Below are 25,156 nucleotides of genomic sequence, written 5' to 3'. Positions count from 1 at the left end.
AACAACTAAGAACGGCCCTACTGGGGTCACAAGGGCGTCCCTGGTGGCTCAGACGGTAAAGCGTCTGCCTACAATGCGGGAGACCCGGGTTCGATCCCTGGGTCAGGAAGATCCTCTGGAGAAGGGAATGGCAACCCACTCCAGTACTCTTGCATGGAAAATCCCATGGACGGAGGAGCCCAGTAGGCTACAGTCCATGGGGTCGCAGAGTCGGACACAACTGAGCGACTTCACTTCACTTCACTTCACTTCACTTCACTTCACTTCACTGGGGTCAGAACCTCAAGTAATGACCTCAAAAAACTACTTCCTGTAGATGAGTCCATATTTAATTGAATTAGACTGTGAAGCTAGTTAGGCCTTAGGGTGCTGTTGAAAACAAGAGGGTAACTGGCAGTGAGTGGAGTCTCATGATACCAGCATACCAGCAGAGGCAGAAAGCTTAACAGAGCTATCAGAGAAAGAAACAGTCAAAAAGAGCCCTGCTAAAACCTCTGTCATCGGAGGGAGGCTGTGCTTATGCCTAAAGCTGTGCCCTCTGAGGGAAACAGACTTCATTAAAATAGTTCAGCCAGACACTTAAAAAACAAACAACAATAATCCACTCAAGGGAGTAAAGACCAATACCTCAAGTCACTCTGCTAGTTTTTTAAAAATATCTATTTATTTGCCTGTGTTGGGTCTTAGTTGCAGCACACAGGATCTTTAGTTGCAGCATGTGGAATCTAGTTCCCTGACCAGGGATCGAACTTGGGCCCCGTGCACTGGAAGCACGGAGCTTTAGCCACTGGAAGTTTCAATATATTAGTTTTAATTTAAAAATGATAGGACATGCAAAGAAAAAAGAATGACACAAAGGCAGGCAACAGAAACCACCTATGAGTGAAATCAGACGTTAGAAGACTTCAAAGTAACTGTTATAAATGTCAAAAGACTAAGGGAAATCATGCTTAGAGAAGTAAAGGAAGATATGATGATGATTCTGTCATTAAGTAGAGAATACTATTAGAGAAACAGATATTACAAAAAAAAATTCTGTAATTGTAAGGTACGAAAACTAAAATAAAAATTTCACTAGAGAGGATAAACAGCAATCTTGAATGAGCATAAGTCAGTGAACCTGAAGACGGTTCAATAAAGATTATGAAATCCAAAGGATGGAGAGAAAAAAGAATGAAGAAAAATGAGCAGCGCTTCACAGAAACCTGGCACCGTGAGAGGCACATCAGCACAGGACTGATGTGAACACCGGAGAGGAGGGGAAGAAGTGGGGAGGAGGGAGAGAGAGAAAGGGGCAGAAAAACATCCAAAGAAATAAGGGCTAAAAACTTCCCAAATGTGTTGAAAAATAAACATCAAAGTAGCTAAACAAACTCCTAAGTCGTGAATTGGCCAAATGGCTCATCTGAGTTTTCATAAGACGGAAAAACCTGAACAAACTTTTCGGTCAACCCAATAAGATAAATGCAAAGACACATCATGATAAAAATCTACAAAGACAAAATCTTGAGAACAGTAAGAGAAAAATATACAAGAGAACTGTGTTAAAAGGATTGACAGCTAACTTCTCATCGGAAACAATGGACGCCAGACATCAGGAGTATGACATATTCCACTTGCTGGGGAAAAAGAAAAACAAAAACAATTATCAACCAACAATCAGATATTCAATGAAAATATCTTTCAGAAAAGGAGACAAAGACATCCTGGATTGGAACTGACGTATACACACTACTATATATAAAATAGATAACTAGTGAGGACCTACTGTATAGCATAAGGAACTCTACTCAATACTTTGTAATGGCCTATACGGGAAAAGAATCTAAGAAAGGGTGGACATACGTGTGTGTATAACAGATTGACTCTGCTGTACACCTGAAGCTAACACAACATTACAAACCAACTATACCCCAATAAAAAGTGAAAAAAAAGAAAAGACATCCTCAGATAAAAACAGAGAGGACTGGGTGCCAGCATCAGACAGAAAATACCAAATTAAGTTCTTCAGGCTGAAAACAGACTACAGAAAGTAAATCCCTGTATTTTAAGAGAAGGATAATTTAAAGTAATAGCTTTATAACCTTCTATCTTAAGACATTGAGAAAAAACTAAATAAAAATGACAGCAAGCAGATGAAAATTAATAAAGATTAGAGCAGAGGTCAGAGGAATAGAGAATAGAGAAACAACTGAGGAAAAAAAAAATCAAAAGTTGGTTCTTTGAAGAGATAAAAAAACTGAGAAATCTTGATCTAGATTAACCAAGAAAAAAAGAAAAGGCTCAAATTGCTAAAATTAGGAATGAAAGAGGGTATATTACACCTAACCTTACAGAAAGGATTCTAGTTGAATGCTATGACCAATTATAAACCAATAAATTAGATAAATTATATGAAATGGACAAATTTCTAGGCACACAATAAACTACTAAAACTAACTTAAGAAAATGGACAACCTGAATAGACCTCTAACAAACAGACTGAATGAATAATATAAAATAGTATCCACGAGATAAGCTCAGGTCCCCATGGCTTCACAGATGAATTCTGCCAAATATCTAAGGAAAAATAAACGCTAGGTCTTCGTAAATTCTTCTAAAAAAACAGAATAGAAAACATGTGTCAATTCATTCTGTAAGGTCTGTATTACCCTCATATTAAAACCAAAATATCTTATGTATACCAATGCAAAAATTCTCAACAAAGTACTAGCAAACTAAATTCAGCAACATTTAAAAAGTGTTATACCCCATGATCTAGTGATACTTATCTCAATACGCAAGGTTGGCTTAAAACACATAGCTAGCATCATACTTAACAGTGAAAGACTAAATTCTTTTACCCTAAGATCAGGATTCCTGAAATGAGAAACGCGACAAGGATGCCTACAATCACTACCACTTGTATTTAACAATGTTCTGAGCGTTCTAACCAGGGCAATGATACAAGAAAATAAAAGGCATCCAAAACAGACAGTAAAACTATCTATTCACATATATCATGATTTTGTATATAAAAATCCAAACAGATCCATGATTAAAAAAAACCTATTAAAACTAAGAAATGAGTTCAGCTAGGAAGCAGGATACAAGGTCAATAAACAAAAATCAACTGCATTTCCATACATTTCCAATGAACAACTGCAAAGAGAATTAAGAAAAAATTCCACTTACAATAAGATAAAAAATAATACACTTTAGGAATAAATTTAACAAAAAAAAAGTACAAAAGCAATATCTGAAAACTACAGAATGTTGTTTAAAAGAAATTAAAGATCTAAATAAATGGAAAGACATCTCATGTTTGTGGACTGAGAGACAAATCCTACTGAGGACAATCCTACTTTGCAGGATTGTTAAAGAGATCAAATGAGACAATACTTCTGAGCAAATTTATGAATTTTAAAGTTGTCAGTAGTAGTTGTTATTAATGCTGTAAGGGTAAATGTGAGTCAAAGTGACTTCACAGCCCTTGAAATCCAAACTGTGGCTGGTACATACAGTGAGCACTGAAAGTGAAAGTTGCTCAGTTGTGTCAGATTCTTTGCAACCCAATGGCCTATACAGTCCATGGAATTCTTCAGGCCAGAATACTGGAGTGGGTAGCCATTCCCTTCTCCAGGGGATCTTCCCAACCCAGGGATCGAACCCAGGTCTCCCGCATTGTGGGTGGATTATTTACCAGATAAGTCACCGGGGCACTGGTGACCACTGAAGACAACTGCCAACTCTTTCCATGGTGTCCAGGAGTACTGGGACAACCATGGGAGCAGATGATCATGGAATATCCCTCTGATAAAGCTGGGGTGAAAACAAGAACCACAAGTTTATCCAGGTACTGATTCAGAATTCTAGAAAGATGCAAAACCTACGCCATGTCTCAGCATGAAGGAGTTGATGAAAAAGGACCTGATCCATTTCACCAGCAACTTTCACAAACTTCTGTACAGTAAGACTATGGAAGCAGAATTTATGAAGCACAGTTCGTAAAAGAACTGTGGCATAAAAGAAGCAATCAAGTCCTTCCTCATCGCTCTCAAATACATGATAGAAGAGGCACAGGATACCAAAAATGCAAAGAGCCACAGTCTGGTCTGAATCCCACAAATTCATAAAAGAGAAAAGACTGAAGAGATTACCAAAAATATTCCACAGAATAATCTTCAGGGCTTTGCTACAGTTTCTTTCATTTCCTCACAATGCCCCTCTTTTTGTTTCCAGCTCCTGCTCCCAAGAAAAACCTGTGGTACATATGTACATTTTAAAAAAATAGTTCAGTTCACAGAGGAAATTTTGAAGTAAAGAGAAATCAAACACAAAGAACTCATTACCTTGGAAGAATCAGAGCTGACTCCTATGTAATTTAAGCATCTGTGAGTAATCCTCTGCTAATCCTTGGCCTATAAAAGAACTAGTACAAGACTGATAAACTCTTTAAAACATTACTTTAATCAGTGTCCAAATGTTATTTGAATCAGTGTTTCTATGTCATACCTCAGGTTATCAGTTATCTTATTGTGCACCTACAAGAGTGAAACCTGAGTATGCTCTTCTGCTACACTTGAGCAGAAATTCCAAAAGCTGCTCCTCAAGTACCATCCTATCTCCTCTCTAAGTAACTCCTAGAGACAATTTATCTCCTCTCTTTTGTGGATGTTTCTGCCACAGCATGGGCTTCCCTGGCGGCTCAGGAGGTAAAGAATCCGCCTGCAATGTGGGAGACCTGGGTTGGAGACCTGGGTTCGATCCCTGGGTTGGGAAGATCCCCTGGAGGAGGGCATGGCGACCCACTCCAGTATTCTTGTCTGAAGAATCCCATGGACAGAGGAGCCTGGCGGGCTGCAGTCCACGAATTTGCTAAGAGCCAGACACGACTGAGTGACTAGGCACAGCACAGCACTCCCACGGCATAACAAGTGTCAGCGTGGTGCATATTTAAGCTGTGGTCCTGGCTTGCTGCTCTTTTGCTCTAGCAAGTTTCAGTTTTGGTTTCTCTGTGTAATAAAAAGACTAGGCTCTAAAATCCTATAAATCACCTTTTAACATTGCTACTCAAGGAGGCATATCATACACGCACATCAAGTGGTAAGCACACTGCTGTGGAAAGAGTCAAACAAAGCTGAATTCAATTTCCCTCTGATATCTATAAGTTGTCTGGCACTGGACAAATTATTTACTCTTAAGACAACTTTTTCCTTATTTGGTATCTATTTTGACCAACAAACCAAATAATGGAAATGTATAAAAAGTACCCAGCGATATAATATTGTATGTCAACTTTACCTCAATTTTTATAGCACAGTATGTTCTCAATAAGTGATCGGGTCCCTCTCACCAGTGAGTTCCCACTTTTGAAAGTTTTCCTCTCAATACTTTTTGATCATTTCTAAACAAACTTTGGGGACTAGATAGGAATTTCGTTTTTAACAAATCAGGAGTACTTCATCTAAGCACATTCATAACTACTTTATACGAGGGTATGTAGGGTGACAATTTAGAACCAGCACAAAATATATTCAGTGGAACTGCTTGACTGAAATGTACAGGACCTGCCAGGAGATCCTGGCACAGCAGGAAGCCACATCAACAAGTCTGTGAGTCCAGTGTTCAGAAGGTCAGTACTGTCTTCCAGAGAGGACTCCTAAGCCACAGAGTTTGGCTCATTTTCTTTATTTTAAACCTTCAGGCGGACACAGTCCTGGGGACCAGTATGGATGAGGTGGATCGCACAGTCATAGAGTATGTGAACTGGAAACCTAACTTATTGTGTGATACTGAGCAAAGTATTCATGTATATTTTAGTGTTCCTCTTGTAAGGTTTTGTTTATTTTACCAATTGAGGGGAGACCTTGAAACTACATACCACTAGTAATGTTGACTAAGAGCACTTTGTGAGCACACTTGGGTTTACTTTTTGTTGGAATTTGTAGACAGTGGGAAACTGACATCAGCTCTTTTGAGAAAGATAATTTTTCCAACTGCACAGTAACCCTGTATAGAAGTTAAGAAAGAAAAAAAGCAAGCCCTGCAGGGACTGATTAGTAGGAAGCAATGTCTTACAAAAGACTATAGTCTCTGTCCACCTAGCTCCTGTGTTCTGTACAGGGTTAATTTATGATGATTCTCTTAATAGATGATGTCCTTCCAAAACATTAAAAAAAAAAAAAAAGTATCCATTGGAGTACACAGTCTTAAGTACCCCCTGTACCATACAGAACTAAAACACAAGTTCATCAAAAGTTAAGAACTAATCTTTCCACAATGTTCCTGACCAAACAGAACATTAGCTACAAAAGAGGCCTCCTCATTCTGCTAAGGGGAAACTGACATCATGTGAACCAAAAGGTTTCCATTTCTTTACCACCTTTGCTGGTCAGAGCTCCCACTGCTGCTAAGCAAAACACATAGAATACAATAAAATCACCAGCAGAATTTTTTTCCAAAGAAGAGAAAATGTGCCTTTTCCTCCCACAGAAATTCCAAGTGACTTTCACTGGAGGCAAGAAAACAAGATAAAATACTTACACACCTTCCAGCATATTTATAATATGTAAGTCATCACAAAGCAAAAACTTTGCCTCAGTCAAGAAAAACAGCCCTACAGAGTAAACTTTAGTTTATCTTTCGGTCTTAACACAGAAGAACCTTTTAAAAACACTTTTAAAAGAAAAAACAAAACACAGTAATCTAAGTGTGTGGATATAAAAACTGATCCTTTCTCCACACGAAATAAAACTTGAGGGAATCTCTATCTTCCCGAATGTAAGAGCCAGTGCCTCAAAGGCCTCTCGAACATGCTGCTCCAGCTTTTACTGTGGCCCCTTAGGTGAAAAATGCTTTCCTTAAATATGAAAAAAACTATGCAGGAAGGACTCAAAGAGGTTATCTCCATTGTCAAGCCAAATCACTGCCCCGCAAAGTGGAGATGTTGAAAGGTTCTCTGGGCTGAGTGCTTTGTAACTCCCAGCGACAAGGCGCGATCGGGGGCTGCGACGTTTCCCCTGTCACAGCCAGCTGGCCCGCTAAAGCTATCAAGGTGAGCCACGTACCTGGAGGAAGCTGCAGATTAGCAGGCAATTGGATTGTGGTGGTGTTGGGGGCTTTCACGGCGACAATCTGAGGAGATGGCAGACGAGGGCCGTTGCTGAGTTTAGGAAGGGCACTGATAGGGGCCACTTTGGTCACCAGGGTCCCCACGGGGGACCGCAGCGGCTGGGACGCCGAGGACTCTACGCAGACACTGACAGGAGCCTTAGTCACGGCGCCCAAGGCCACCGGAGTGCTCTCCACCCGGACGGGCAGAGCCGCGGCGGGGGCCATGGTCACGGTCCCGGAGGCGCCCACACCGGCGGGGGTAGCGGCGCCGCCCTGCTCCGTGAGGCCCGCGGGCATCCCCCCAGGTGGATCAGCGGCAGCCGCGGCGCCGCCGTTCCGGGAGCAGAGGCGAGGGGAGGCTTGACAAGCGGCCGCCGACTCCGGTGCAGTTCCAGCTCCACAGCATCGCTAGGGAGAGGCGCCGGGGCCGCGACACAGGAGTCAGTGACCCACGCCGCGCTGGACAGCGGGACCCCGGCGTCCCGGACCTTCCTCCCGTTCGCGCGGCCCCGCCGGCTGCCACACCTGCTCGGCCGCTCGCCGCTTCCTCAGCGGCGCTCACACGTGCGCCGGCTCAACCCGGCGCCTCAGCCCCGGGACCAGATGCACCGGAGCCCGGCTGCGCGGCTCCCGGAAGGGCGTCACGTCGGCTCCCACCTCCCCCCGAAACTCGGCGCGGCGGATCCCCCGCCAGAAATTTCAAACCTACGAAGCCAGAGCGCCCAGAAGCCCCCTACGCGCGCTCCGCACAGCCCCGCCGCGCGGCCACGCCAGCCATGTTTATATAGCCACGCGGAGACCTCGCGCACGCGCACAGGCCGCCACCGCCGCCCCGGGCTTCCCCCGGAATCCGGCAGCGTGATTGGCCGCAGACTGGAATCGCGCTCGTGACGTCACTAGGGACGGCTCCAGAGGGCGTTAGAATCTTCCCCTGAATTGGGAGGAAGGCGGGGCGAGTTGCCAAAAATCCACCACGTGGGAACGGCAGACCGCACTTGGAAAACTGCGGCATCCGCGTTCTGCTTTCTGCTTGGTGTGTCTAGTTGCGTGTTCCTTGAAGAGCCAAGACTGTGTTTCCCATAAGCTTCTACTTTTTAAGGAAACGATGTGGAGGACCGATTTCGGAGAGCACTAACAGTAAGAACTCAGTCACGCTTCCTCAGTGTTTTTCTGCGGCTTTAGCTCCAAAAGCATCGCTAGAATGAGCTTTACGTTTGACACTTCGAGGGGGAAAAAAAACAAAACTTAATGTCCCTTTCTTTTTTTCAATGTTTAAGCGTGGCGTATAATTTTACAGTTGGTAAAATGTGTTTATTTTCGTATAATTAGAGTTGAGCTGACCCAAGAAAAATTCTTTTTCTTCTCAGAGCTGTGCTACCTGACTCTTTATCAACTCTAAACGTATTTAAATTGTTTATGTGTCTGCTTCAAAACTGGGACAGTGTCTTTTGATTCCTGGCCACATTCTAGTGTGTAGATTTTAAGTGCTGTGTTATTCTTTGAATAAATCAAAAGTGTGTGGTGAATGAATCAATAATACAATCAAATACGGAAAAACTTGCCGCGTAGATCTAATCAGAGAAGATGCCTTGATTTCAGGCTGTTGTCCTCATAACTTTGTGTTTTTAGGAACCTGCTCTATACTGAATGAGATTATAAAAGGCATCCTGACTTTTGCAGCTTCCTGTTCTCACCCTCCTAGTCTGTTTGAGAGAACAGGATCTACTTCCAATCCAAACACGTCAGTTGCTGAGTTTGTTCTCTCCCATATCTCAACCAGTCCAAATCAAGAACCCTTAAGACCCAAATCAATTACACCCTTCCCCATTTTATGAAGGCTTACTTAATCACTTACCTTATAGAAAACTCCTCCAAGTGGAGTTGAAGAGAGAAAAGCAGTTTTATTGAGCATTTCTTGTGTCCTGGTCACAGATATTTATATTTCCTTCTTGCTTTCTTCCTTTAAAAAAAAAAAACAAAACTTCATGTTACTGGCTTAAAAACTGCAAAGGAGTAATTTATCCATGAAGCTGGGAATCTAACCAGTCTGTTTGATCCCAAAGTACGTCTCTTCCCACTACTCCGTTAGTGATTCTTAGATCCTCCACACACAACTCTTGGCAAAGTACTTTGCACTGAAAAGGTATTTAGTAATTATTTGCTAAGTAAATGAATTAAATGGAGCCATGCAACATTTTCTGGAGAAGAAATGGCAACCCACTTCAGTATTCTTGTCTGGGAAATCCCATGGGCCAAGGAACCTGGTGGGCTACAGTCTATGGGGTTGGACGAGTCGGACACGACTTAGTGACTAAACAACAACAATGCAACATTTTCAGGGAAGCAAAATCACCTAGTGGATTTGAATCTCAGATCTGCTGTTTCCACGCTGGACAAATTGTTCAGCTGAAGAAAGAAAGGGTCAGAAGTTTGCTCTGAGAACTACCCTTTTCTAAAACTCCATTAAACCCCACCCCCAACTCACATACTGTATTTAGGTATGTAAATAACTTCTATCAAGTTACAAAGAGACCTGACTGAGGAAGTATACTTTCTCTTTAAGGTGACCTTGGACACTTCTCTTTTAAATGTTTACATTTGCTTGGTAATTTGCTGCGCTAATGGGAGCTTTAATTTTCTACTTAAAAATTTACTCCTGTTTACCCAGTTCAAGTAACTACAATACTTGTCCTGAATTGGGAGTTTAGGAATAATTGTGTTTATTACATTTCCTTTCTATAGAAATTTATAATAATAAAACAGTATATATAGTGAGGCAAAATGCATTCTATGTAAGAAAAGAAAAATGTAGGGGGAAGATTATATCTTGATTTTATTAGATATGACTGAGTGACTAACACTTTATTAGATTTAGCTGTTAAAATATTTGTGAAATTAAAGATGTTGAAAATCCTTGTTCATTTACCTTAGTCCAGTGTACTAATCCCATTCATGAGGGTTCCACCTTCATGATTTAACACCTCCCCAAAGCCCCGGCTTACTAATACCGTCACCTTTGGGCGTTAGGATTTCAAGCAATGAGTTTTGGGGAGATACAAACATTCAGATCATGTGTGTATGTGCTCAGTCACTCTGTCCAACTCTTTACCACCCCATGGACTATAGCTTGCCAGATTCCTCTGTCAGTGGAATTCTCTGGGCAAGAATACTGGAGTGGGTTGCCGTTTCCTCCTCCAGGTGATCTTTCCAACCCAGGGATCAAACCCATGTCTCTTATGTCTCTTGATTTTGCAAGTGGATTATTTACCAGTGCACCACCTGGGAATCCCTTGAGTGTGAGTGAGTGTTTAGTCACTCAGTCATGTCCGACTCTGCGACCCATGGACTGCAGCCCACCAGGCTCCTCTGTCCATGGAATTCTCCAGGCAAGCATACTGTAGTGGGTTGCCTTTTCTTCTCCAGGGGAACTTCCCGACCCATGAATCGAACCCAGCTCTCCTGCATTGCAGGCAGATTCTTTACCTGCTGAGCCATCAGGAAAGCCCTTAGCACCTTCTAAATGAGGGATTAAGTCATTTATTGCCCAGATATTCTGCTTATTAACTCAGGTGATAAAACTGAACAAATATAAAATCTATGTTCTGAATATTTTACTATTTACATACTGCATGCATGCTTAGTTACTCAGTTATGTCAAACCTTTTGCTATCCTATGGACTGTAGCCTGCCAGGCTCCTCTGTTCATGGGATTTTCCAGGCAAGAATACTGGAGTGGGTTGCCATTTCCTCCTCCAGAGGATCTTCCTGACCCAGAGATCATACCTATGTCTCCTTCATTGGCAGGCAGATTTTTTTTTTTACCACTGAGCCGTCTGGGAGCCCTTTTTTACACACAGACACAAACAATTTAACTAGGTATAGTTATCCCCTGGAGTAGCAAATGGCTACCCAGTCCAGTATTCTTGCCTGGAAAATTCCATGGACAGAGTGGCTTGACAAGCTACAAGTTCTTGGGATCACAAAGAGTCAGACATGACTGGGCGCGCACACACACACACACACACACACACACACACACACACAGTTACCAAGTAGAAGGTGTCAATTATTCTTATTGGCCATTTGATTTTCCAAGTACCTACAGTCTCCACAAAAAGAGTAGAACTTTACTACTCTTTAGGATTTAAATAGGAAACCTTCTTTATTTGTGAAATGAGATCAGCTGAAAAATCTGCCTAAGAAAACATAACGATTTGACTAAGATGGCTGTGGCCTCACCTTCAAAGTGTGCCAGAAACGACTGTGTGCCTTCAAGTTCTGTACCTTGAGCCTAGTCAGTATCTGTGTTTTGCGTCAGATTGTTTAAATACTTTCTGCAACAGAACACCACTGTATCACTCCTTTCCTCTTAAAGGAATGTGGCTCACTCTCTTTCTGTTTTGGTCTTGCCATATGGCTTGCAGGATCCTGCCCCCAACCCCACCACTCCAAGACCTAACCACTGGACCACAAGGAAATTCCTCAAACTCTTAAAGAGTTTTGACTTCGTGAATAATTTCAATTTTGGGTGGCTTCATTAAAGGTTAATGAAGTCTGAGCCACTTTAAAAAGTGTTTAGTATTTAAAAGTCAAGGTCCTCAAAAAAGTGGATACAGCTGAATGATCCTAATGTAAGAAATCTATTCACACTCTGGAATATTAAACAGCATTAAGATATATACTTTTAGAGGTGCATTTATGAAAAACAATGATCATGGCATGTAGTTAAATGAAAAAAAAGACGTTAGTGGCAAATAGATGGGGAAACAGTAGCTGACTTTATTTTCTGGGCTCCAAAATCACTACAGATGGTGACTGCAGCCACAAAATTAAAAGATGCTTACTCCTTGGGAGGAAAAGTCATGGCCAACCTAGATAGCATATTAAAAAGCAGAGACATTACTTTGCCAACAAAGGTCTGTCTAGTCAAGGCTGTAATTTTTCCAGTAGTCATGTATGGATGTGAGAGTTGGACTATAAAGAAAGCTGAGTGCCAAAGAATTGATGCTTTTGAACTGTGGTGTTGGAGAAGACTCTTAAGAGTCCCTTGGACTGCAAGGAGATCCAACCAATCCATCCTAACAGAGATCAGTCCTGGGTGTTCATTGGAAGGACTGATGTTGAAGCTGATACTCCAATACTTTGGCCACCTGATGCGAACAGCTGACTCATTTGGAAAGACCCTGATGCTGGGAAAGATTGAGGGCAGGAGGAGAAGGGGACGACAGAGGATAAGATGGTTGGATGGCATCACCAACTCAATGGACATGGGTTTGGGTGGACTCCGGGAGTTGGTGATGGACAGGGAGGCCTAGCATGTTGTGGTTTGTGGGGTTGCAAAGAGTCAGACACGACTGAGTGACTGAACTGAACTGATACAAAGTATGACTCCATTTTTTTGTAAATTAAAAAATATTTGTAACCAATAAACAGATGCTCAGAAGAAAATCTAGATTATACACCAATCTTGTTAACAGAGGACGTCTCTATTTGGGGATAGTCCAAGTGATCTTTTTTAAAAAAAATTTCTCTTGTGTGCTCTAATTTTTTTAAAACAATGAATGAATAGTATTTACATAATCAAAAATTAACAAACTTTTTCTTAAAATATGTATTCTTAGTAACACTTGAAATCTGTACACACAGTTAAGTTCTCCCTCATCTCCTGTCCATAATATCCAGGAAACGTCACTGAATTCACAAAGCTGGGCACCTTCCACTGGCCCCATATACAACTACAGGAATTTCCCAGATGTCGCAAACTTTCTCTCAAACCTCATTGGTATGAAAACCAATGCCTTTTCACACAGTGGTTCACCTCCCCTTAAAAGCCTTCCCCATCTGAAACATATTCTCCCTGGTCAATTCCAGGCATGAGTAATAGTGCTGTTGGTTATGAGTTCAGTGTTAATGAATCAACAATATATATTAAATAAAATATATATATATATATTAAATAAAGTATCTTTAAATAGAAACATGGGCTTCCCTTGTGACTCAGATGGTAAAGAATCCGCCTGCAATGCGGTAGACCTGGGTTGATCCCTAAGTTGAGAAGATTCCCTGGAGAAGGGAGAGGCTACCCACTCCAGTATTCTGGCCTGGAGAATTCCATGGACTGTATAGTCCATAGGGTCACAAAGAGTCGGCACTGTTGGTTTTGAGTTTAGTGTTAATGAATCAACAGTATATATTAAATATATATTAAAAGATATCTTTAAACATGGGCTTCCCAGGTGGCGCTAGTGGTAAAGAACCTGCTGGCCAATGCAGGAGATGCAAGAGAGGTGGATTCAGTCTCTGAGTTGGGAAGATCCCCTGAAGAAGGGCATGGCAACCCACTCTAGTATTCTTGCCTGGAGAATCCCAGGGAGCTTGGGAGTCTCCAGTCCATAGGGTCACAAAGAGGCGGACGCACTGAAGGGACTTAGCATGCACATACGCACAAACAGAAACACACAAGAAACAAGTTAATATCACACAAGGAACAAGGTAATATATTGAAGGGTGGGGAAAAAAAAATAACTAGAGGCTTACAGGAACTTAACTGTATGTTTCCCCTAGGCACAATTTTTTGAGTATTTGCTAATTTAGTGCTCTGCAACTTAATAGAACATAATCACTACAAATAATGAAAATCAACTCCATATACACTTTTCCCCTGAACCACTTGAAATTAAATTGAAGACACCTCATTACCCCCAAATACTACAATTTATAGTTCCTAAAAACACGGGTTTATATAACCACAGTACAATTAACAAAATTAGGAAATTTAACATTGATACAACTATTTAGTCAATAAATCTTAAATCAACATATCTTTTTCAATTTTTGCCAATTTCCCAATATTGTTCTTTTATAGCAAGTTTTTTTCTAACCCAGGATTCAATCCAGACTCATTGATTGTGCACAGTTTTATATCTCTTTAGTCTCCTTCAATCTAGAGCAGTTCTTTTACCTTCTTTTTCATGATATTGCCATTTCTGAAGAGAACAGGACATTTATTTTGTAGAGTGCCCTCCGTTGCATTTGTTTATTGTTTCCTCATAAGCAGAGTCAGGTTATGCATTTTGTCTGAAATACTGCATAAGTGATATTATACCCTCTGTGTCATATTAGGAGACACGTTATATTAGTTTGTAATAATATAATAACAGTTACTCTGCATATGAAGCACAAGCTGGAATCAAGATTGCTGGGAGAAATATCAATAACCTCAGATATGCAGATGACACCACCCTTATGGCAGAAAGTTAAGAACTAAAAAGCTTCTTGATGAAAGTGAAAGAGGAGAGTGAGAAAGTTGGTTTAAAGCTCAACATTCAAAAAACTAAGATTCTGGCATCTGGTCCCATCACTTCATGGCAAATAGATGGGGAAACTGTGGAAATAGTGGCAGACTTTATGTTTCTGGGCTCCAAGATCACTGCAGATGGTGACTGCAGCCATGAAATTAAAAGTTGCTTACTCCTTGGAAGGAAAGTTATGACCAACCTAAACAGCATATTAAAAAGCAGAGACATTAAAAAAAAATAAAAAGCAGAGACATTACTTTGCCATCAAAGGTCCGTCTAGTCAAAGCTATGGTTTTTCCAGTAGTCGTGTATGGATGTGAGAGTTGGACTATAAAGAAAGCTGAGTGCCAAAGAATTGATGCTTTTGAACTGTGGTATTGGGGAAGACTGTTGAGAGTCCCTTGGACTGCAAGGAGATCCAACCAGTCCATCCTAACAGAGATCAGTCCTGGGTGTTCATTGGAAGGACTGATGCTGAAGCTGAAACTCCAGTACTTTGGCCATTTGATGCAAAGAGCTGACTCATTGGAAAAGTCCCTGATGCTGGGAGGGATTGGGGGCAGGAGGAGAAGGGGACGACAGAGGATGAGATGGCTGGATGGCATCACCCACTCGGTGGGCATGAGTTTGAGTAAACTCCGGGAGTTGGTGATGGACAGGGAGGCCTAGCGTACTGTGATTCATGGGGTCGCAAAGAGTCGGACACGACTGAGCAACTGAATTGAACTGAACTGAAATAGGGTAGTAGCAGTGGGCAGATTTGAAATATATGTTGATAGTAAAAATCTGTGGGTGTTAGTGGCAAATTGAGCCAAGTAGCTTAGGGAGGGAAAAGTGTTGAGTGACTGTCAGTTTATAGCTTGAGATACTGGGTAGATTAGTGATTGCATTCACAATAATGGGGAAGATTGGAGATGGCAAAGATCAAGAGTTCAAGAAAGATTGAATAGAACTTGAAAGTGAAACCAAAACTAGGTTTTATATTACCTTTCTAGCTGCACTTCATAACACAGTATAGGACTGGATATTATCATGGAAGGAAAGCAAGTACAGTAAAGAGAGAAGAGCCCATATCAAACATCAGCATTTCATGGTAGCATAGGAAAAAAAGCCAATAAAGTGAAACTGGGGAAGGAGGAGAGAGGCTAGAGAGATACGGGGAGAAAACAAAAAGTGTGAAGTCAGGATACCAAGGCAAAAAAAAGAAAAAAGTAAAAATCAAAAGAGTTGAAGTCGAGAAGCAAGGGTTGAACTACGTGAAATGCTGAGAGGTCAGATTTCAGTTTGGCTCTTCTAGAATGAGGCTTGATGAAATCAAGGCTCTTTTGTTGTTCACTGCTGTGTCCTTAAATATGGGTCAATGGTTGACCCATAGTAGATGTTTTATAAATATTTTCAACTGAATGAATGGATTTGTAGATCGTGTGTTTTTGTAGTCTTATTGCACTGGTTAGATATGACCTCCAAGGAAGTGTCGAATAATAACAATGATATGCTTCCTAGTCTTGTTCTCGATGTAATATTTCCTCACGTGGTCTGTTTGATGTTTGCCTTTACAAAACAAAAATTTGTGGTTTCCTGCATACTTAAAAATGTTCCATGCCCTCCTCCCACCCATCATATGCCCCTCCCTCTCCCTCAGTGTCCCCAGAATAAAACATAGACATGAACTAGAGGTCCCATCGTGATGTGACCACTGGTCGGCATCACTTCTGGCTACCACCCTCATTTTCCCACACCTGACTTCTTGTGATGCCAGGTGCCTCTTACCAGGCAAAGAGGTGGGGGAAGAACTTTCCCAAAGAAGTCTTCTATGACCCTCTCCCCTACAAATATCCCCACATCCTCTTGGTTGATCCTCCTTTAGATTCTCTTGGTATAGTCCTTACTTCCCAGTCTCCCCTGTAGACTCTGAGTTTCTTTCAGAAACTTTACCGTTTAACCTGCCATTTAACCTGCAGTTTCTGACACAGTATCATGAGTTTTTTGTGGTAAGAAGGAAGGAAGTCACGATCTCAGTCAAAACTGAGCTTTCACCCACCACCTCTCAGTTTGTTTCCAGGTATCCTTCCCAGAGAATCTTATCTGCCTTCTAAGTTTCACCAAATTCTTCCTTGTATCTTCCATGTCATGTCAAGTAATCCCAGCTGATGTATTTCATTTTAATTATATTTTTAACTGGGCTTTCCAGGAGACTCAGGGGTAAAGAATCTGCCTGCCAAGCAGGAGGTGAGGGTTTTGATCCCTGGGCAGGGAAGATCCCCTGGAGAAGGGAATGGCAACCCACTCCAGTATTTTTGCCTGGGAAATCCCATGGCCAGAGAAGCCTGGCGGGCTACAGTCCGTGGGGTTGCAAAGAATTGGGCACGGCTGAGCGACTAAACCACCACTACCACATTGTTAACTGTTAAGGAGTGACCTCTTTTTTAATTTTTTTTAAAGTTCTGAATGAGAAAAAAAGGTTTCAAGTTTTCAAGACTTAAATATTGTCAGCCTCACCTACAGCTTTATATACATTAGATCTGGGTTTAAATTCAGATATGCAATGTGGATTAGTATGGCAAAACACTGAGAAGGGACTTCCCTGGTGGTCCAGTGGTTAAGAATCCACCTGCCCATGCAAGGGCCATGGGTTCAGTTCCTCGTCAGGGAAGATTCCACATGCTCTGGTGCAGCTAAGCCCGTGCACCACAACTACTAAAGCCCATGTGCCCTGGAGCCTGGGCTCCTCAGCAAGAAAATTCACCACAATGAGAAGCCCACACATCACAGCTAGAGAGTAGCTGCAGCAGCAGCAAAGACCAAACACAGCCATAAAAATAAATAAATATTGGGAAAAAAAAAACCAAAACAAAACACGAAGAAGACTTGAAATAAAGCAGCTGTTTTCAAACATTTTTATCTCAGGAAACATTTAAACTATTAAAACTTTTTGAGGATCCCTAAAACCTTTTCTCTGTATGGATTATATCTGTCAATATTTACCATGTTAGAAATTAAAATGGAGAAAATTATGTTATTTATTTATGGGTCCATTTAAAAACACCATAAAAGCCTCATTACATGTTATATTAGCCAGGGTCCATTTAGAGGACAACTATTACTAAGCTAGTTGAAGAGGGAAAATGTAAAGAATTTTTAACTTCTGGAAGGAGGTTTACTACTGAAAGAAGCAGAACTCTTAGCAGTGATTCCCCAGCCGTTTTGGCACCAGGGACCAGATTTGTGGAAGACAGTTTTTCCATGGACGAGGGGTAGGAGGGATGGTTTCCAGATGATTCAGGGCATTTATTAATAGTGCCCTTTATTATTATTATATCAGCACCACCGCAGATCATCAGGCATTAGGTTCCTAGAGGTTGGGGACCTGTGCTCTAAGGCATCCTTAGAGTAGCAGGTGCAAAAAAAGCATCTACTTCCTCCAGCTAGAGGGAGAGTGAACACTGAAAGACCCAGAGATTACCAGAGGAGACTCCCCATGGCTGAGATTCAGAACTCTCAAAAAGGGCATGGAGCACACTGCCTGGCAGTGATGAAGAAGCTTGCCAGAGGAAAAGGGCCACCGCGGATCTGTGAGTGTGTGCGCGCTCAGTCGTGTCTGACTCTTTGCCCAAGGACTGTAGCCCACCAGGCTCCTCTGTCCGTGGGGTTCTCCAGGCTAGAGTACTGAAGTGAGTTGCCGGTTCCTCCTCGGGGGATCTTCCCGACTCAGGGATGGAACCTGCCTCTCCTGTAGAGAACCAGGCGGGTTCTCTACACCTGGGGAGGTCACCGGAACCCACAAGCCTGTTGCTGCGGCTCTGCAGTGTGTCTTCTGCGCCCTCTATTGGCGAAGTTTGGCATTTCACAGCTGGCAACGGAGAGAGGTTTCCAGAGACCAGGTCTACTATCATGAAAAGGGGCAAAGAAAGGTGGATGTGTAAGAGGCAAGAAATTGATGATTATCACCAATTACCATCAATATTTGACATGTCATAAATATTTTAAGTGAAAAGTATAGTTTTCTTAGCCAGAGATGCTCACACTAAAGTGGAAGGTACAAGTGTGAAACACTTATTAGACAGTATGAGACAGATCCCAACAAAAACTCACAGAGATCGGGCTTCTAGCCAGCCTGAGGAAAGGCTTCTTGGGCCTGGGGTGAGTCATAAGAAATTTCCAGAGTCAGCTCCCGTCGATGAAAAGGAGAAGGAAAGAAGTTTTGAGGAAGCATGTGGGTACTCCCCCACCTCAGTCATACATGCAGCCCCTCGAAAGAGAACTGCTTTACTGATACAAAGGTCATCACAGGGTGGAACCACTTGGCCACTGGCCACTCCTGACTGGACAAGCAACAGGAAGCTGGCCCAAAGGCAGATATCCTACCCAGGCCAGATGCAAAAAATATCAGCTGGTGCAAACACATTTACTCATGCAGAATTTCTGTTGGGAACCTGAAAAGAGAAGAGAAGTTAACTATGGGAGCTGAAGCTACACGATCATAATGGAAAGAGAGGCAAGACGGGCCATAATGCATATGTATAAGCCAGAAGGTTATAAAGGAAAAGAAGCCATGAGTTAGCATAAGCAGTGTGTTAAAGAAAGAAAACGAGGCTGAGAAAGTCAGACAGCAGAGAGAGAAGAACAGATGTGCTGAAAGGAAGTGATCATATTCCTGCTTCAACATTAGAATTAAGATCCAAAAGTTCCTGACGCTGAGATTTCTAGCAGTGCCGTCCCTACAAGGCAAAATGGTGCTCTTTTCCCCAGTTTTATATTTCCCAGCAAGAGCCTTTTTTTCCTTGAATCCTTGCTGGAGTCAATCTTTGTTTCTTTTAGCCGAGAGATCTTAACTGAAGTGGGCATACAGAACACATGACACAGTCAGCAGATTCCAAATACCATGTCTGAAAAAAGGTGGCCTTCAATTGTCCTTGAATTCCTAGTGGAGGTGGGCCAGCCTCATATATGTAATCCACTCACATGCTATATGCATTTCAAAGACAGAATGATAACTCACCAAACACATCATTTGGAGAACTTTTCAAAACTTCTTTCCTATAACTTTATGCCATTGTCAACAAATATGATATTATACTAAAATAAGCAAAAAACAATCTCATCTTAGCCAGCGATTTTAAGTAAGAAAATGGAGACAACTGGTATCTGATTTGGGGGTTTTAAGTTGTAATATAAGTAAATGGCTGTCTAATATTCATCCATTTAGTATGTGTTAACTACCTACTGTAAGCTCAGACTGTTCTTGGCACTGGCCATACACTAATGAATAAAATAGACATGGAACTTATAATTTGGATGGGGGACAGTCAGTAAACACAAACCTTTATTTCAGGTGTTAGGTCTGGGGGTAGCGGGAGTCCTGTTTTACAAATGACGATCAGAGAAAACCTGCCCATACAGTGACATTTGTGCACAAATGGAAGTATAGGCACAAGCCGGGCTTCCCCGCTGGCTCAGCGGTAAAGAATCTGCCTGCAATGTAGGAGTCACAGGAGACTCAGGTTCGACCCCTGGGTCAGGAAGATCCCCTGGAGAAGGGAATGGCAACCCACTCTAGTATTCTTGCCTGGAGAGTCCCATGAACAGAGGAGCCTGGCGGACTACAGTCCATGGGGTCTGAAACGGTTGGATACTGCTGAAGTGACTTAGCAGGCACACCCCGGAGCAAGCCTTGCCCATGGAGCATGTGGGGAGAGTGCTCCAGGCTGAGGACGGTCAGTTCCAAAGCTCTGAGACAGCAATGTGCTTCTTGTTTATGAGGAACAGCAGGGAGGCCAGTGTGGCTTGAGGTGAATGAGGGATGGTAGGAATGGCAAGAGATGAAGCAAAGAGGTATGGGGAGGGTGAGGGGTGGCAGGTCTCATAGACCAGAGTAAGGCTCCATGTAGGTAGATGTCTCCTAAATCCTGAGCTAATCAGGCATAGTGAGTACTTAGGTGATGCCAGTGCGTCTAGGCATCATCTGGGGACTTGACAGAAAAGACCTACCTCAGACTGATTGAGTCAGAACCTGTGTTTTCACAAGATCCTAAATTTATAAATTCATTAAAGTATGAGAAATACTCGTTAGTTTACGTTAGTTAACAAAGACTCTGCGGCCCCAAGGACCATGGTCTTCCAGGCTCCTCTGTGGGATTTCCCAGTCAAGAATACTGGAGTGGGTTACCGTTCCCTTCTTCAGGGGATCTTCCCAATCCAGGGATCGAACCTGTATCTCCTCTTTGGCAAGTGGGTTCTTTAGCTCTGAGCCACTTGGGTGGTCTTTAATGAAAACATAGGAAACCATGATTAGTGCTTGAATTTTCAATGTAGGGTGAAATTTTCTACTTCTGCAAAAAAAACATCACCAGGACTTGGATAGAGATCGCATTGCCTCTGTAGATGCCTTTGGGTACTGTTGACATCTTAACAATATGAAGTCTTCCAGTCTATGAACACAAGGTGTCTCTCCATTTATTTGTGTCTTATTTCTTTCAGCAGTGCTTTGCAGTTTTCAGTACACAAATCTTTTGCCTCCTTGGTTAAGTTTATTCCTCGGTATTATATTCTTTCTGATGCTATCGTAAATGGAACTTGTTAATTTCCTTTTTGAATTGTTCATTGTCAGTGTATAAAATGCATCTAACTTGGGACTTCCCCTGTGGTCCAGTGGAAGACTTCACCTTCCAATGCAGGGAGTGCAGGTTCAATCTAGTTAGGGAGCCAGGATCCCACATACTTGGAAGCCAAACATCAAACAGAAGCAATATTGTAACAGATTGGATAAAAACTTTAAAAATGGCCCACGTCAAAAAAAAAAAAAATCTTTTAAGAAAATGCATCTGAATTTTTTTTTTTATCCTGCATCTTTGTTTTCCACTCTGAAGATTCCATTTGAAAAATGTTAGAACTAATAAACATCTGGCAACAAAATTGATACTACGTCTTCTTTAACAATGTAGATGCCTTTTAATTCTTTTTCTTGCCCAGTTGTTCTGACTAGAACCTCCTATATATTGGTGAATAGAAGAGGTGAAAGTAGGCAGCCTTGTCTTATTCCTGATCTTAAAGGAAAAGCTTTCTGTCTTTGGCCGTTGAGTATGATGTTAGCTTTGAGTCCTTTAAAAACACCCTTTATCATGTTGAAGAAGTTCTCTTCTATTTCTAGTATACCAAGTTTTTTTTTTTTTTAATTACAATTGGTACTCCAAATTCTTTCCCCATTTGCTAGGTTAAATCTAGATGGACACAAAAGTCTCGGGAGTGTTTGAAAATGGCATGCTGAAGATGCCAGAGCCACAAAATGGGAAGAATCGTGGTTCCTAGATTTTTGCTTGGAGGATTGCAAGCAGCAATGGGATTTGTTATTGAGAAACTTCTGTGTGTGGTCATCTACTGTAGCAGCTAGCATTGCTTTAACATGTAAGCAAAACGTAATTTCCCAAATATAGTAAAAACTCATACAAATTGATGTGGAAAAAGCCAAAACTTATTGGAAAAATTAGGCAAAGGATATGAAGGATCAATGAGAGGAAAATTCAAAGGCTTTTTTGCTGTTTAGTTGCTAAGTTGTGTTTGACTCTATTGCAACCCCATGGACTGTAGCCCACAGGCCTCTGTCCCTGGGGTTTCCCAGGCAAGAGTACTGGAGGGGGTTGTCATTTCCTTCTCCAGGGGAGATTCCTGATCCAGGGATCCAACCTACGGTCTCCTGCATTGTGGTACAATTCTTTACCGAGGAGCCACCAGGAGAAGCCCTCAAAAGGCATTTAGACAAACATAAAGATGTTCTCCCTGGAGGAGGAAATGGAAATCCACTCCAGGACTCTTGCCTGGAGAATTCCAAGGACGGAGGAGCCTGGCAGGCTACAGTCCATGGGATCGCAGAGTCGGACACGACTGTGCGGCTAAACTTTCAACTTTTCAAAGATGTTCTACATCATTCATAAGAGATGTGCGAATCAAAATTATTTGGGGAAATTTTTAAAAACAAAAAGTAAATAGATATTGAGATTCACCTATTTCTGGGCAAAAAAGTTTGACGCACCATTGTTATCAGTTTGAGTTCAGTTAGAGAAGCAAAATCACTGTGATAATGAGTAAGCAATTTTCTAGAGGAAGTAGACCTCACACGGTTGTGGGAGTTGAGGGAGAGGTCTGTGCAAAGCTGCTGCCTCTGTAGTCAGCTCATTCTGGAAGTCAGGAAGATAAGCTGGATGTGAAATGGGGAGGATGAGAACAGGCTGTAACCCACGAGGACAAAAAGTGCCCTCATGTATCTTTCACCATCTGCAGGCTTGATGCTGCTGGTGACCTGCAGGAAAGCTGGGGTCCTTTGCCATCAAGCTGCAAGCAAGGAATCCGTGAGCGAAGAATGTGAAGGAGGAGATTTGGCAGGATCTGGAGGAGCTAAGTAGCTGTGAGCCTGGATGCCTCCCCGCACCAGTAAAGTGAGCCAGCAACCCAGCATCCCTTGCAAGCTGCTCTAGTACCAGTGCCCTACTCTGAGCTCCTTCTCTTCTGCCTTCAAATACTGTGCAAATTTCCCTACAGGAAAGAAGAATTGGGGAAGTCATTCTAAGGTCAGCTGAGTTGACACCATACAAAGCCAGTGCAACTAACAATGGGAAAGGTATAGTGGAGGGACCCTCACTCACTGTTAGGAGAAACACACATTTGTATAACTGTGTAAAATACTTTTAACCCTGCAATTCTAATTCTAGTGATTTACCCTGAAAATATACGTCTAATATGGGGAATGACAATCCAAAGTTCATTCTTTGCAACATTATTTGCAATAGCAGCACCATGAACAGTAAGGTTCATCAGTAGAAGATTGGTTAAGAATCTTAACTTTACATCTGTATATTGGAAAGAATGTTCTTCTCATGGGAAGACATCAAAGACATGTAAGTGAAAAAAGTCAAAATATAGAACAGTATATACAGTGTGATACCATTTTCACCAAAAGAGGTATTCATGTTTGTATATGTATGGAATATCAATAGAAGTAAACTGAAAATATCAGTGGGAACACACTGATAACATGGTTTGCCTCCAGGAAGAGAACTGTTACTGGGGGACAAAAATTGGATGGACTATGCTGTATTTGCCTATACAGTTTTTTAAAAAATTATGTATCATGTGAAGAGTGAAAGTCACTCAGTTGTGTCCGACTCTTTGCGACCCCATGGACTATACAGTCCGTGGAATTCTCCAGGCCAGAATATTGGAGTGGGTAGCCTTTCCCTTCTCTAGGATCTTCCCAACTTAGGGATCGAACCCATTTCCCCCACATTGCAGATGGATTCTTTACTAGCTGAGCCACACATATATTAGTTATTAAAAATAAGAGTTAATTGTATAAACATTTTCATTCAATGAGACTATTACATGCACTTCTTATGTTGTTTATTTCTGATATACGCCTCCTGAAAGAAAATCTTATCTCTTTTCTCCACTTTATGTAAAGCACAATGTATGTTTATAGCTGTCTATTAAAAATACAGTGAAAAGCCTTCTTTTAATTTTTAATTAGATGAGACATTTTTATGACCTGGTCAATAACTACTCAAAATGTATGTGGAATCATGATAAATTGTTTAATTTCTGTCTAAAGGAATCTTAATATATAATTTATATATATATATATTCCATTAAATTACACACAGCATCGGAATACTTGGAATGAAGACCCCCTAAGGAAATATGAAATATGAGATTTTTTTTTCAAACTTGAGAGTATTTATTTCAACCACATCCTTTTCCAAGATCAAGTAGAAATTTACTAGGGGGCTTCCCTGGTGGCTCAGATGGTGAAGAATCTGACTGCAATGCAGGAGAACTGGGGTTTGATCCCTGGGTTGGGAAGATCCCCTGAAGTAGGGCATGGTTACCCACTCAAGGATTCTTGCCTGGAAAAACCCAAGGACAGAGGAGCCTGGAAGGTTACAGTTCATGGGGTTGCAAAGAGACACGACTGAGTGACTAACACTTTCAAATGTCTTTTGAAACTTATTGTGCAAACTACGGATCTGCTCATAAGAGAATTAGTCATGATTTCACTTCAGATGATGGTGACCTTGTCCTGTCTTTCATTACTTCACTCTCTTGATCATCTTCCTCAAGATAACCAGGAATGAGGGTGAAAGAAATTTTTAGAGAGGATTAAGTTCTAACCTTAGTAAAGAAGCCAAGTTGTCTCTGGAATACTGTAATCAACTCTTATTCCATCCACTATTCAAGAAATAAATATGATGTATCAAATACAGTTGAAGCCCTTTGTGTTCCCTTCTCTTCCAACCCTCCTGATTTTGCTTTTTATTTTTACTACATATGAATACACAGACAACACAATGTTATAGTTATGCGTGCTTTCCATTTTTTCTTAAACAGTGTGCTTCTGTTTAAGTATGTGTGTTTAAAGGCAAGGTATGCATGTTTAAACTTCCTTAATCTTTTTCTGCATCGAATGTTCTTTGGATTTACAATTGTGAGACACATAATAAGTGTAGATAGTTGACATGCACAGTTCAGAGATTAATGACGTGAACACACACATTCTCTCCACCAAGTTTTGCAAAAGCCTCACCGTTGTGTATTCCTCTCCAGGCTCCCAACAGAAGGACTCACTGTCTTGTATTTTGCAACATCTCTTCCCTTGCTTTTCTTGTTTTACCTGGCTGTGTCTGATGAACACTATCTTTATTTTGTAGCTCTTCAAGCTTTCTATAAACAGTCCATTCTGTGTACTCTGTCACAACTGGCTTTAGTGTTTGCTCTGG

General features: G+C 41.6%; 1 protein-coding gene and 1 long non-coding RNA gene across 5 annotated transcripts in view; one reads left to right on the top strand and one right to left on the bottom strand.

Moving 5' to 3' along the window:
* TAF4B (TATA-box binding protein associated factor 4b) overlaps nt 1-25,156 on the bottom strand; it is a 120,447-nt gene that overhangs the window by 89,342 nt on the left and 5,949 nt on the right. For 2 of the 4 annotated variants that reach the window (XM_070452767.1, XM_020905339.2), the window contains exon 1: nt 7,050-7,541. In XM_070452767.1, the coding sequence (XP_070308868.1) occupies nt 7,050-7,392 (343 nt within the window). In that variant the 5' untranslated portion in view covers nt 7,393-7,541. Of the gene's footprint in view, nt 1-4,139; nt 4,242-7,049; nt 7,542-8,950; nt 9,056-25,156 lie in introns of those variants that run through there. The other 2 variants (XM_070452769.1, XM_070452770.1) reach the window with 2 other exon arrangements.
* LOC139030386 (uncharacterized) lies at nt 7,975-24,642 on the top strand. The gene is made up of 3 exons (XR_011482745.1): nt 7,975-8,232; nt 21,604-21,794; nt 22,668-24,642. It is a non-coding gene; the product is annotated as an uncharacterized lncRNA (long non-coding RNA).

Source organism: Odocoileus virginianus, chromosome 22 (assembly GCF_023699985.2).
Source record: "Odocoileus virginianus isolate 20LAN1187 ecotype Illinois chromosome 22, Ovbor_1.2, whole genome shotgun sequence".
Classification (NCBI taxonomy): Eukaryota; Metazoa; Chordata; class Mammalia; order Artiodactyla; family Cervidae; genus Odocoileus; species Odocoileus virginianus.
This window is presented reverse-complemented; position numbering and strand designations above follow the sequence as displayed.